This window comes from Caretta caretta, chromosome 1 (assembly GCF_965140235.1).
Source record: "Caretta caretta isolate rCarCar2 chromosome 1, rCarCar1.hap1, whole genome shotgun sequence".
Taxonomy (NCBI): Eukaryota; Metazoa; Chordata; order Testudines; family Cheloniidae; genus Caretta; species Caretta caretta.
In genome coordinates, this window is record NC_134206.1 from 293,250,859 (window position 1) to 293,264,641 (window position 13,783).

A 13,783-nucleotide genomic window follows, 5' to 3' on the forward strand; every position below is an offset into this window, starting at 1 on the left:
GAAAAGGTAATTGTGCTCTCTTCCCATTTCCTGCTGTACTACCAGCCTGAATATGCTGTTCAGTGGGAAAGTTTAAAATATTCAGTTCAGTTCCACTGCATGTGTTTAAAACACCAATAAGCAATATTTAAACCAACAAAAACCTCCTATTATATTCTGCAGCCAGCTCCCACCTATTTGCCTGAGAAAGAATATAGGCCTTTACACTATGTTCATTACCATGGTAGGAGTGCCTCATTTCATCCTTGCCATTGGTGAACATATACATTTTTCAAGCCTTTCTGATACACAATTAAATTTAACAAAGCAGACAAACAAATTCCTATAAAAAGACAGGTTTCAGAGTAACAGCCGTGTTAGTCTGTATTCGCAAAAAGAAAAGGAGTACTTGTGGCACCTTAGAGACTAACCAATTTATCTGAGCATGAGCTTTCGTGAGCTACAGCTCACTTCATCGGATGCATCCGATGAAGTGAGCTGTAGCTCACGAAAGCTCATGCTCAGATAAATTGGTTAGTCTCTAAGGTGCCACAAGTACTCCTTTTCTTTTTATAAAAAGACAGCTGGAAAAGAAACCAAAATGTGGAAGAATCTCTTAAGTCTTTCAGATGAAAAGAGGAGATAAAGTTATGATATTACATAAAAAGTCTCCTATACATTTTCTTAAGCAATATTGGATTTATATATAAACATGAACTTAGAATATCAAAACAAACATAAGGAACTCAAAGAGCATCTTTCCTGGAAGACACACTTAAGAACCAATTGTCAAGGTAAAGAAAAAATTATTCTTTATTTGCAGTTCTACTATAGGACATTTCCTATACATCAAGAGATTGAAAGGGCGGCTAATGAACGTGATGGAATAAAACTGGCTGGAGACCAGCATAATAAAGGAAGACAAGATTCAAGTTTTCCACTATCTTTACAAATCCACCACAATCTTAAACTACAACACTCCCGCTTTCCAGATGTGAAGCGCCTAGAACAATCACCACCAATGCCACTGTACTTTGTTAAATATGTAATGTGGAAAAAAAATCTACCACATACTAAGATCATTAGCATACCTGTTATTTCACAAATGAAAATAAGATTTCAATGCATTAGAACAGTGGTCACTAACCAGTCGATCGCGATCAATCCTACAGGATCACCCAGTCGATTGAGATCTCCGGTGGCAGCGTAGTGTGGCTGCCACTAAGGCTACCCTGGGCCCACACCGCTCCTGGAAGCACAGCCATGCGGCCCTGAGGCAGGGGTCTCCCTCCACGTGTGCTGCTCCTGCCTGCAAGCATCGTTGCTGCAGCTCCCATCGGCCAGAAGTGCTGTGGGGGCAGTGCTTGCAGAGAGGGGCAGTGGTGGACCCACATGCCCCCTGCGCCCTCCCCACCCGATGGGCTACAGGGGCGCATTGGCCTCTTCTGGGAGTGGCGTGGGGGCAGAGTAGGCAGGGAGCCTGCCTTAGCCTTGCTGTGCCCGCTGCCAACCGGGAGCCACTGGAGGTAAGTGCTGCCCAGCGGGAGGCCACACCCTAAGCCGCCTCCTGGAGCCAGCACCCCATACTCCCTCCTGCACCCTAGGCCCCAGCCCTGAGCCCCTTTCCAGAGCCAGCACCCTGTGCCCCTTCCTGCACCCCAACACTCTGCCCCAGCGCACAGCCCCCTCTTGCACCCTAACCTCCTGCCCCAGGTTCAGCCCAGAGCCCCCCCTCACACTGCAAACTCCTTGGCCCCAGCCCAGAGTCTGCACCCCCTCCCAAATCCCCAACCCCCTGCTCCAGCCCGGTGAAAGTGAGCGAGGATGGAGGAGAGCGAGCGACCAGGGGTGGTGGGATTGGAGTAAGCAGGGCAGGGTTTTGGGGAAGGGGCGGGGCAGATCCTGAGTTTCCCTTAGATTCAAAAAGTGATCTTGGGCTTAAAAAGGGTGGAGACCATTGCATTAGAAGCTAATACATTACTTTTGTTAATACATTAATAAAATATATGGCCTACTTCTTTGGTTTGGACATTGGTTGAAGATTTTGAGGCTGAAGCCAAATTATACAATATTCTCATTATTTTACAGATTTACAGTACAAGAAGAGTGCCATGAAGTTGTTACCAAATTAGAGTGCTGTTGGAGATGAAATCTGGAATTTCCTGAATCCTGGTGAGAGCATCATAGGCAGAACTGCCTTCTACATTCCTTTTGTTTTCACCCTCTTATCTGTCCGAAATATTGGAGCCAGATAACTTGCTGGTCAGTTACAGATATGTTATGGTAGCATATCACAGATTGAAGAATTTGATAATGTATCAGACAAAATAGAGCTGGTATTCTAAAACAAGAAAGTAAGTAGAGCTGGAAAAAAATTGGAATTTCATAAGAAAATGACAATAGAAAATTTTCTTTTATCCCAAATCAGAATGAAAAGTCAAAATGTTTCATTTCCAACAAAGTCAAATCACTTTGTTTTGATTATAAATTACATTTATATAAAAGTCAAAATGATAAAGTCAAAACAAAGTACTTCAATAATTTTGGGGAAAATTTTGAAGAAAATCAATATGTTCCTGAGAAGTATTTCAATTGTGTCAAATCAGCATTTTCTGATGGAAAAACTACTCAATCAGAAAATTTTCGGCCAGCTCTAGATAGAATTCCATTGTAAGAAAAATTCTACACAATAAAAAAAGTCACCTTAAATGTATGACCAAATACAAAATAGCGAACGACCCTAGTTCAGGTAGATGGATACAGAACACAGAATGTACTGTACTGCAGTGTTCTACCATATGCACTCTGGATTGGAACACATGTAGCAATATGCAGTTTTAATCTCGGATTTAGAATATCAGTTGTCTAGAAAGAATATTTTAAGATAAAATTTTGCCATCATACCTCTAGAAAGGACTAACGTATACAAGTAACACATAGCCAGTAAACTAAGATCTCTGTCCTGTGTTAATCATGTTATCATATGTCAGCCTTGCAAAATGGACATGACAATTTCCCAATCAAGACACAAGATCTACTTGCTTGGCATCGCCAAGCTGTGGTTGATAATTGAAAAAAACTAATATTATACTCTCCTAGAAAAGAAAATGTGGAAAGTATTTCACAAGACTATTCTCCACACAGTATGAATTTCTTTGTAGACAAATAGAGGATTTCCGGCCTTCATGTAAGAAAAATATTGATACAACCCACATTTACACAGATTCTCCTACTAGAAATACTGTGCTTTAAGAATGAAACACAAGTCTAAAATAATACAAGTTTTACACCACTCTTAAATGCAAGATTTTTCTATAATATAAACCACACAAGTAAATCACAGTTTGAAGTAAACAAAATTGTGCTATATATGAAAACATCAGTCACACATCAGTTTCTGTATAACATTTTACAAGTGCACAGTAGCATATATGTTATATTCAGAGATATTTAGCACACTAACAAAACTTAAAAAAAAAAAATAACATACCGCCTTCAAAAACTAACTTTTTCTTAAAACCAAAAAGAGATTTGATAAAATACACACAGAAATTAAACCACAGTGTAGCAAGCAGCAATTTGTTTTATCACATACTTAGGAGTCGAAGGACCTCGTGGCCATGTTCCATCTTCATTTTTTTGTTCTATCACTAGTACCTATCAGAAAAAGAAAGAATAAAGAGAAAAACTATAATCTAGCAACAGATTTCCTTTAGCTGAGATTCCAAGCTACTGCACCTTTCAATGGGCTTGTTGATTTGGTGACTGAAGGACCGACACAAAGAACGATTAGGGTACCAGTCTGGGACTCAGGAATCCCAGGTTCTATTGTTCTTCCACAGACTTCCTATGTAACTTTGGGCAAGGCACTTAATCTCTTGCTGCCCCATCACTTCTAAAGCTATCAAATGGCTCATTAATCTGGACCTGGTTATTTGAACATTGCTAATCACCTCTCTTGTCAAAAGAGGAAGTGCCCCATCTATAAAATGGAGATAATAGCATCTCAAAACCTCACAGGGATACTGTGAAGACAAATAGATTGGACAAAGTGAGCAAACTGCATATACATAAGGCTACGATTATGTCACGTAGGAGACGGATTCTGTGACATTTTCCACTTCGGCAGTGGGGCTGGAGCGGTCAGCGACAGGGGCTCCCATGTAGCTCCAAGCTGTCATGGGCAGTGGAAAGACCCCGGAGCGGTCAGCTGCAGTAGGTGCTGGACCCACTTCCCCCATCCCACAGCAGGGTTTGGGCTCTTATTCCCTCCACCTCCTCCCCATTTTGTCAGTTATTCTTCGTAAAAAATCAGGGACAGGTCATGGGCTTCCATTAATTTTTGTTTATTGCTTGTGACCTGTCCTTGACTTTTACTAAAAATAACCATAACAAAATCTTAACCTTACATATAAATATCAAAGGCATATATATACTTTGCCTCCTTAATCTCTGGTTTAGTTTATCCTATATGCTTTTAAGATTCTTGAATGAAATCTATATTCATTCTAATTCTTTGTTTAATTACAGATAAAAGGCATCCGAGTGTAATGGGTCTATGTAAAATCGATGTGTCTCAATTCTAGAATAGTTCTTTTAAGAAGCATTTAACCTTGCAGAGAGTACAATTCTATACAATAGTTTTTCTTTTTGCTGTATTGACATGGTTTAGACCACATCCATTAGTTCAACTGATCTTTAAGTCTCTTGACTAACTCCATTTCTCTATGGAGGCGTGCGTATGAGAGAAACACACATACTGTCAGCTAATGGCAGTTTTTATCCAAATTGTTATTGGTATGAATGAGAATATGGATCAGTTTCAGATGGACAGAGTTATTCAGTTCCTAGCTGAAACAGGCTAGTGTTTCTTGGCATTGTTAAATAGCTACAGCACTTCACCACAGAAGTGGCTGCAGGAAGTTTAACACATATATGCTGAGGTGAAACTGTATGATTACACGTACCATACATGCAATTTTTAAATAACTTAATAATTTCCTGTTCTAAAACATGTTTTAAATTTGCACATACAGCAACTGACAATTCTTAGAGGGTTATTTTTTTCTAGGGGGAGCGGGAAAAGAACGGGAGAAAAGACAGAAGAACCAAAAAACTGAATAAGGTAGTGTTCTGAGGACCAGCTTCATTCTAGCAAATCCTGATCTATCTTTGGATAAAGGCTTCAATAAGATAACCTTCCGATTTTCCCCAATATTACTCCATCACTAGCTCTCAGAAGCTACTAAAATAAAGCAGTAAGAAAAAATAAAGAGACAGTGTGAGACAGTGTGAATGAGACAGTGTGAATATCTACACTGCAATGTAAGCCCAGGGTTTGAATTTGAGCTCAAGCCTAACCTCTCTTCTGTCTACACACCAATCATGGTAATCCAAAGCTCAGACCCAGCGTCCTTGGACCCCACGGAGGTGGAGGGTCTGAGCCCAAGTCAAGCCCAGACTAGGCTTCAAATCTTATTGCTTTGCAGTGTAGACACATCCCTGCTGGACTTCTACTCTGCAAGTCCCCCCAAAATATCCCACAATCTGACTTTCTTCGTCTTCTGGACAGTCAAGTTTTCCCCCAGTGCACCACAAACAAAGGGCTGGCATGGCCACATTTTGGCCACTAGGAGCATCTCGTCCTCGTTCTAACCTGGCGTTAGAAACGAGATGCTCCAGCCCTAGTTTAACAAACCCAGGATCAGTTAACTAGAGAGTTATGCTAATCCTGGGGCTTACATTGCAGTATAGACATATCCATAGTATTCAGCTGGACACTGATTTTTCTAAAGGAATAAAAAATAAAACTTCACCTTCAGAACCAATTCATCAAATCAGATTATCTACTCACTCCCACTCACCACGCCTGGGATGAGAGGGAGGGGGTAACTGAAATCACCCAGAAATTCCAAGATAGTTTTAACTAAAAACTAAAGACTTAATGTGTCAGTGTGAGGACTGTTCACCCAGTGATTAACATGGGGGTGAAAAAAAAATCTACATGTATAAAAATACACATATACATTTTTTAAAAAAAAAATCTGGTGATTTAATTAGTCAAGCACTATATTCTGAACATGAATTCTGTGTATGGGGAGGGAAGAAGGCAAATATCACTACCTTGAAAAAGAGGGAAGATCTACTGATGACAGGAATAACTGTCAGCAATCCAAGTTTTCAATGGAGAAATTTATTACATTTAAGAAAAAAATGTATACGTAGGAAAACCAAAATTGTATTATACAATACCTGTCCCTGGTATAACCCAGCATCCTGTATGGTACTGTCTGGTTTATTCAGTGGTTCAAATGTATTGCTCATGTATTTGTTCCACAATCTGGTCTCTTTTTCATTTGGAATATTGAAGATTTTTCTTATCTCTTTTTCAATTGTATCTGAATTGAGAGGAGAAACATTAAATTAGAAGTATCAAATCTCATTATATTCGCACACATATTATTGAGGATACAGTGGGAACAGCTGAACAGACAAGAGCGTATATGGTGCAGGGGTGGGAGCTGCTGCTACATCCTAGGGTCCTGCCAAGAGGAGCCAGTTCAGGCCCTCCTTGACTTCCCCTTCACTACATTATGCTCTAGAGAAGCACTCCAAATGTAGTCAAGTGCTGGTTGACTGATGAGACGATGAGGGAAGCAGCGTCTAAGAAGCCATCTACTCGCTGTAAGAGGGTGCAGTGGATATGGGGGAGAAGGGATATTAAAAAGAGGAGTGCTTGCAAGGCCCAAGCAACTGCTGCTGATTTTGCTATCACTATCTTATTATAATTCCCTCCAATACATACATAAAACTTCTCTAATATGCACACTACCAGAAAACAAGTGAAGAGTAAATTGTATGAATGATGTATATGCTGAGTGTGGACAGTAAGAGGAAGGCTTAGTGTTTTAGAAAATACAAGGGCTTATCAGCTCCTATTTCTACTTGCCAAAAAGTACATTGTTACAGTAAGTTGAACATAATATATCTACTTTTTTAAAAACGGAAGAATGGCTTATTATTATTTACTAACAAACATTCTTCAATTTCTTTTGCTCCATGGACCAGTCAAATTTCTGAAGTCAAGGAGTATTTCCCACTATGAATAATATTTTCAAATTCAAGTATTTCTGAACCCATAGCAGATTGTGGTGTTTTGCTCTAAAAAGGGTGATTTACAATGTTGGCAACTGAGCAGCACCAATTAAAAAAAAATTAAGAGATATGTTTAACAATAAAAGCTAGGCTCAACATAATTCATTTATAGTAATAACTGCTTATATTTCAAGCTTTCAGACATCAGTATCTGGTGTGAGCAAAAAATCAGTTTTCCTAAATACATACGCTTTTAGTTTTATGTACCATACATATCAGCTAGTTTACATTATATGAATTAGCTTCTATATTTTTCATGTTGAAACACCCTTATTTATTGACTACTTCATCTCTCCAAGGTTTGGACTGTACCTCTTCCATACAAACTCCTTGTACAGTGATTAACTTATTTTTAGTATGAAAGTAAAAGTTAAATTAGGCTATTCATATTATCTAACAGTTCTGATATCCTGGTTTATAGAATCTGTTTATTTAGGGTGATCAGATGTCCAGTTTTCAAAGGAACAGACCTATATTAAGCCTTCCGGCAGGTGTCCCTAATTTTTCTTAAAAACAGGCAAACTGTCCCATATTTTCTGTTGCCCGCCCCCCCCCATCAGTACGGGCGGGTCCTGCTGCTGGCCGGATCCCTGCTCACCAGCTGCCCACCTACCAGCGGTGAGTGGGGAGGAGGGGGTGTGTGTCCAGTGGTCCAGAATGAGGGTGGATGTGCAAGGCTGGAGGCAGGGCAGACCTGCAGTGCGCAGAGCCGGCCGCTCCTCTTGCTGGTCTGTCAGTGCAGCTGCTACTGCATTCCGGCTCTCAGCCAGCAAGACCCCACCACCCCCGTGCCATTTTCAATCAGGTACTCTGAAGCCCCTGCAACCAGGTTCTCTGTCCCCTGGTGCACAATGCACACCCTTAGGGCTCAGCACCTTCCTGCCCACGCTGTAGCTGGGAGACAGGGGAAGCCTGGAGGTGTTAGCTGCCTTTCTACACTGTGCAGGCAGGAAAGGACGAGCTGCTTCCAGCCACAGGGGAGCGGGTGGGGAGGAGAGGAGGAGGAGGAGGAAGAGAAGGAAGGGAGAGCCAGGTCATCTCTCCCCCTGCCCCGGCTGGAAGCAGCTCCTAGCCCTTCCCTCCCGCACAGTGCCAAAAAGCTGCTGCTGGCCACATTCCGGGGGGAACAGAAATGGGAGGCTGGGGGCGTGGGGAAGGGGGCAATTAGTGTGATTAACTGATTTTTCAGTATTCGTTTTTATTTAAAGTGAATTTTTATCCTATGAATTTTGAAACATATTGAGCAAAAAATGTTTTCTTTTAAACCAATGACTAAAATATGTTTAACCTAAAAACCGAATAAAAAAGTTACCTACTTTACAGTAACTGTGGTTCAAGATGAGCAGTTCACATGCATTCCACTTTTGATGGGTATGCACCCCATGCTCATGTACTTGCACCCGCACTCCTACCGGAGGGCATAAAGGGACAGCACTGGCCCAAGCATCCTTCAGTTCCTTCTCCAATACAGATTCTCAGAAGTAGGACTTCATAATAGTGGGGGAAGGTCAGTGGGCGTAGAATCCATATGGACAACACATCTCAAAAACCCAAGTTACTTTAAGGTAATTAACCTTTCTTCCTCAAGTGCCTATCCATTTGAATTCCACTCTTGGTGATTAACACGTAGTTATGCTTTTGGTTGGAAGATGGTACTGTGAGTCCTACTTAAACAAAAAGTGCAGGACAGCCCTCCCAAAACAAGCATCCAAACCAGAAGCCTCGACCAAGAAGTAGGTGTCTTGTAAACATATGGGCTGAGCTCCATATAATTGATCTACCAGATCCAGAAATAGGGGCATTTTTCAAACAGGCAGCAGAGATTGCCTGAGCACTAGTGGTATGAGCTCTAATATGGTTAAGTGGATCTAACTTGGCTAACTCATAGCATGTTCTTGTACAGCAAGAAACTCCATTTTGATAATCTGAGGATATTTCCTGATGCTTAACATTTTCAGTGAAGGCCACAAATAGTCTAGGTGTGTTCCTGAACGACTGTGTCCTGTTAAGAAAGCATGGTAATAGCATTATTATATCAAGTGTGTGAAATTTTGCTTCTACTGGAGTTGAGTGAGGTTGCGGAAGAAGACAGAGGTGAATGATTTAGTTCATACGGAAGTCTGAACCACTCTGGGCAGGAACTGGAGATGAAGCCAGAGATCATACATTGTACCAGAAGGATACAGTTAAGGGGAACCTGCCGTGAGGGCCTGAATCTCCCCTTTCCTTTAAGATGATGTAATGGTTACTAAAAAGGCAGTCTTCATCAATAGGTAGTAAAGGAAAGAGTTTGCTAAGAGCTCAAAGGGGGCGACCCATCTACCCTGTTAACAATGTACTGGTGGGTTCCAGAGGCAGAGAGTTCCTGAAGTAGGAGAAAAAATAAATAAGGCTCTTAAGGAATCTAGACACTGGACTGTGAGAAAAATACAGTGTAGCCCTGGATAGTAGAGTGATGTGCAGATATCGTTGATAGATGGACCTTTACGGAACTGAAAGAAAATCCAGATTGTTTCAGGTCTAGTAAAATAGTCCAATAATACTGAAATTGTTGTTTTATCAAAGGAGATAGCTAGTGCCAACATGCCCAAATAGAAGGACTTCCACTTTGCTTTATTAGTCTCTCTAGTTGAGGCTTCCTTACCTTGGAATGGAATATTCTGAACTTCCTATGAGCAGCTTTCAATGGGCATCATCCAACCAACATCCAGGTTGTCAATGTAACAAAGGTCTGGATGTAGGATCTCATAGTTGTTCTATGATGCTATGTTCAGCAGGGGAGGTGAGGTGATCTGATCAGGGGCTGGGCTGAGGTTGAACAGATCCAAATACTAAAACTACCTTGCCCAAGAGAGGCTACTATGATTATCTACCCTACCTCTTGCCTTGAGACCCTCAGTTTCATAGGGATCAGTCTACATGTCCAGTAGATAAGAAAGACATCTGACAGAAAGCCCAGACTGGAGCCTCTCTGGAGCAGAACACTTGGCATTTCTTGTTTTAGTCTGTGGCTATCAATGGATAGCCTTACTTGCAAAAGTCTAACACTGTGTTCTCGACAGGCCACTCCTGGGTGTCTGAAAACCGTCTGCTGAGGTGATCTGCTGGAGAGTTCTGAATGCCTGGCAGATGCAGGGCCAGTGGTATGACCTAGGAATACCTAAACCAACTCCAAAGTCAAATAGCTTCTTGACATAGCAAAGATGACTTGGCTCCTCCCAGTCTGCTGACATAATGATGGTTAAATCAGGATCTGGATTGTGTATTCCTGGAGTAAAGGCAGATACAGCATGCTAGACAACAGCTCTGAGCTCTGCAATGTTTATATGTAGATAAGCTTTCTGAAGGGACCACAGGCCCAAGTCTGAAGATGGTCTAAGAGGAGCTCATCACTCGAGGTTCGGTCAGCTCTTGACACTGACGTCACACCAGCTATGTAGTTGAAGATGTGCAGCATCTGAGGAAGATGCTGAAGGCCATCATCAGAGAAGGGAAACTGCCTAAAGAAAGTTTGTCACCTTGCTTGTTTCCTTCTTGAGGCTGGAATGTACAGACCCAATGAATGAAGAGTCACCCTAGAGTACTTTAGTGAACGGAGACCCGCATCTCAAAGGAAAGGATCTCAGTTGTGGTTTTGACTTCTTTGCAAACCAAGAAAGACTTTCTCGTTTTCACCGCTTTGGCTGTAGTACATGCCACACTGTCAGACACATCCAAGCACAAACTGCAGGGAAGTAAGGATATCAACTGCCCCTCAGTCATGATAGCTTTTAGTTCCTCTCAGTGTTCCTGTGGTAACTCATTTACAATCTGAGACAACTTATCCCACATCAAGTATAATTATATTTGGAGAGGGCGGCCTCATAATTAGCCACGTGCATCTGGAGGCTGACAGATAAATACACCTTGTGCCTGAAGAGGTTGAACTTCAAGGACTTCAAAGTCCTTCTTTCTGGGTGTGAATTTGGGAGGTGCCTGTTTTGACTTTTCCTGGACACTGACTACAAGTGATCCCGTTCCTGGGTGGGAAATAAAAGTATTCAGATCCTTTAGAAAGAACTTAGTGCCTTCTGTGTCTGCTTGCTTTGATGTGGCCAGTACTGGTACCTGTATTGATTGCGGTGTATACCACACATCTTTTGCAGGCTTTCACAGTCTTTGATGTATTGGCGTGGCAAGCCTGCCAGGAACGGAAGAGTGCAGGATATTTAGAAGCTTGCGAGATTTCTCCTGCACCTCTTTTTGTGGCATATCCAGTGTGTCTGCCATGTGTTTGATGAAGTCTGGAATGCCATAAAATCATCTACTGAGGCAGAAGTAAAAGGATTTACTCCCTCAACAGGAGAGGATGAAGAGATTGCAGTGGGGACCAGCTGTTTTGCCCCTTGCACTCATTTCTCTTCATTGCTTTCCTCCTCCTATCTTTTCATGATCTCAGGCTGCACTCGTTGATCTGGCTGGGATGGTCCATACTGACTCTTTAGAGAAAGGGATTTAACTTTGGAATGACAGATGGTGCAGATTTGTGTGACTACAGCTGCATACTAGGGCATTCAGTAGGGCATGGGTTGGTAGGTGTATGTTCATTGAGAGCTCCAGGTCATTTCCTATTGTGAGCAGCAGGTCATTTCCTATTGTTCCTTCTAGAATCCTTCCTGATTCCCATTATGCTTGGGGGTAGTAGGTATAAAGAAGAGTGAGTAGTTAGTCACTCAGTAGATGGGACTGAGAGGTAGTACACATCCTCCAAGGGAGCATTGTTTTATTAGGAGTGACCCACCTCTGATGGGATGAAATCAGCACTGGAAGTATCTTCTTCACCTGTATACCAATAACTCTACACTGAGTTCTACAGAGTTCTGAGAATCTACACTGAGAGAAACCCAGTGAACAGCTTTAGTGAGTACCGCTGATGCTTTCTTACTAGTTGGGACTGGGGCACCTGAGGGACCTCTCTCTCTCTTTTGGCCCAAGCAACCTATGCCCTGTGTCATCTCTGGAGTGGTGCTCCTTTCTGTCCATGACAGACAGAGTGAGCAGCCTAGGTGGATGACTTGGGCCTCTTAACTGGTGGAGGACTGCGGTGTAGCAGTGTCCTTCGTTTTGGTGCCCGAGGAAGTTTGCATTAAGTGCTTGAGGCGGAACAACTTTAGGTGGTTTTTCTAGTTCACTGGCTCTCAGCCAGGGGTACTTGTACCCCTGGGGGTACTCATAAGTCTTCCAGGGGGTACATCAACTCATCTAGCTATTTGCCTAGTTTTACAACAGGCTAATAAAAAGCAGTAGCAAAGTAAGTACGAACTAAAATTTCATAGACAATGATTTGTTTATATTGCTCTGTATACTATACACTGAAATGTAAGTACAATATTTATATTCCATTTGATTTATTGTATAATTATTTTGTAAAAATTAGAAAATAAGCAGTTTTTCAGTAATAGTGCGCTGTGACACTTTTGCATTTTTATGTCTGGGTTTGTAAGTTTTTAAGTGAGGTGAAACTTGGGGGTACACAAGACAAATTAGACTCTTGAAAGGCGTACAGTAGTCTGGAAAGGATGAGAGCCACTGCTCTAGATTTCTCAGTTCTTAGAAGGAGCAGCAATATATGGAACATTGCTTTGGAATGTGTCTTTCTCCTAGGTAAAACAAGCACCAAGCATGCCCATCATTAAGTAGCACTAATACTTCCCACCAGGGACAGTTTTGAACCTCAGGAATTTTTCTTCTGCCACATTGCTAGAGCCTCTATGCAGGGGTTGTCTAGCCTAAAGACTAAAATCTAATCAGAAATATATATAGTGTGCCTATATATAAATATATATATTACACACACAGCCAACAGCAGGGAACTAACTAAGTAGCAAGAGTAAAACACAGTAGCACAGTGAGCAAAGAAGTGGGTGGACAGTTTAGGGAACCACAAGTAGTAAGAAGGAACTGAGGGATGCATGAGCCCTTGTGTATGCACATGGATGAGGACATCTGAGGCACAGCCATGATCCCAATAGACAAGCTGTCCAAAATAATCAGATTCCATGTACATGGGATGCACAAGTACCAAGGGTGGAATCCATATGGAGAATCATTTGAAGAACTCCATAAGATGATTTAAGTGTTACACAGAACTAAATAAGACTGAAGCAATTAACATGCTTTCAAGCAGTCTAGCTGTATTTTTCTGATGAAAGCCAGCAATAAAAATTAAAAGTTGGTTTCACAGATGTTAAAAAAAAAGTGACCTACAGCTTTTCATAGGTGTCCCTCTGCAATATTAAGGTAGACAAGACCAGCTATAGCAGGAGTGGGCAAACTTTTTGGCCTGAGGGCCACAGCAGGGTTCCAAAACTGTATGGAGGCCCAGGTAGGGAAGGCTGTCCCTCCCCAAACCCTAACCCTATCTGCCCTGTCCCACTTCCTGCCCCCCTCAGAATCCACAACCCATCCAACCCCCCCTACTCCTTGACTCCTGACCAACCCTCCTGGGACCCCCTGCCCGCCACCTCCTCCCCCCCCGGGACCCACCCCTTATCCAACCCCCCCGCTACCTGACTGCCCTGTCCTCTATATCCACACCCCCGTCCCCTGATAGGCCCCCCGGGACTGCACCCCCATCCAACCCCCCCCCCCATAAAGCCCCCTGCAAACA

At 42.3% G+C, this 13,783-nt stretch overlaps 1 protein-coding gene across 7 annotated transcripts in view; it reads right to left on the bottom strand.

Moving 5' to 3' along the window:
• Positions 1 to 13,783, bottom strand: part of USP15 (ubiquitin specific peptidase 15) — a 138,573-nt gene that overhangs the window by 76,977 nt on the left and 47,813 nt on the right. For all 7 annotated transcript variants that reach the window (XR_007354603.2, XR_007354602.2, XR_007354604.2 and 4 more), the window contains exons 5-6: positions 6,232 to 6,377; positions 3,575 to 3,636 (exon numbers count right to left, since the gene is read on the bottom strand). Coding sequence is in view for 4 of the 7 variants with exons in the window: in XM_048835942.1 (XP_048691899.1) it covers positions 3,575 to 3,636; positions 6,232 to 6,377 (208 nt within the window). In the remaining 3 variants the exon portion in view is untranslated. The remainder of the gene's footprint in view (positions 1 to 3,574; positions 3,637 to 6,231; positions 6,378 to 13,783) is intronic.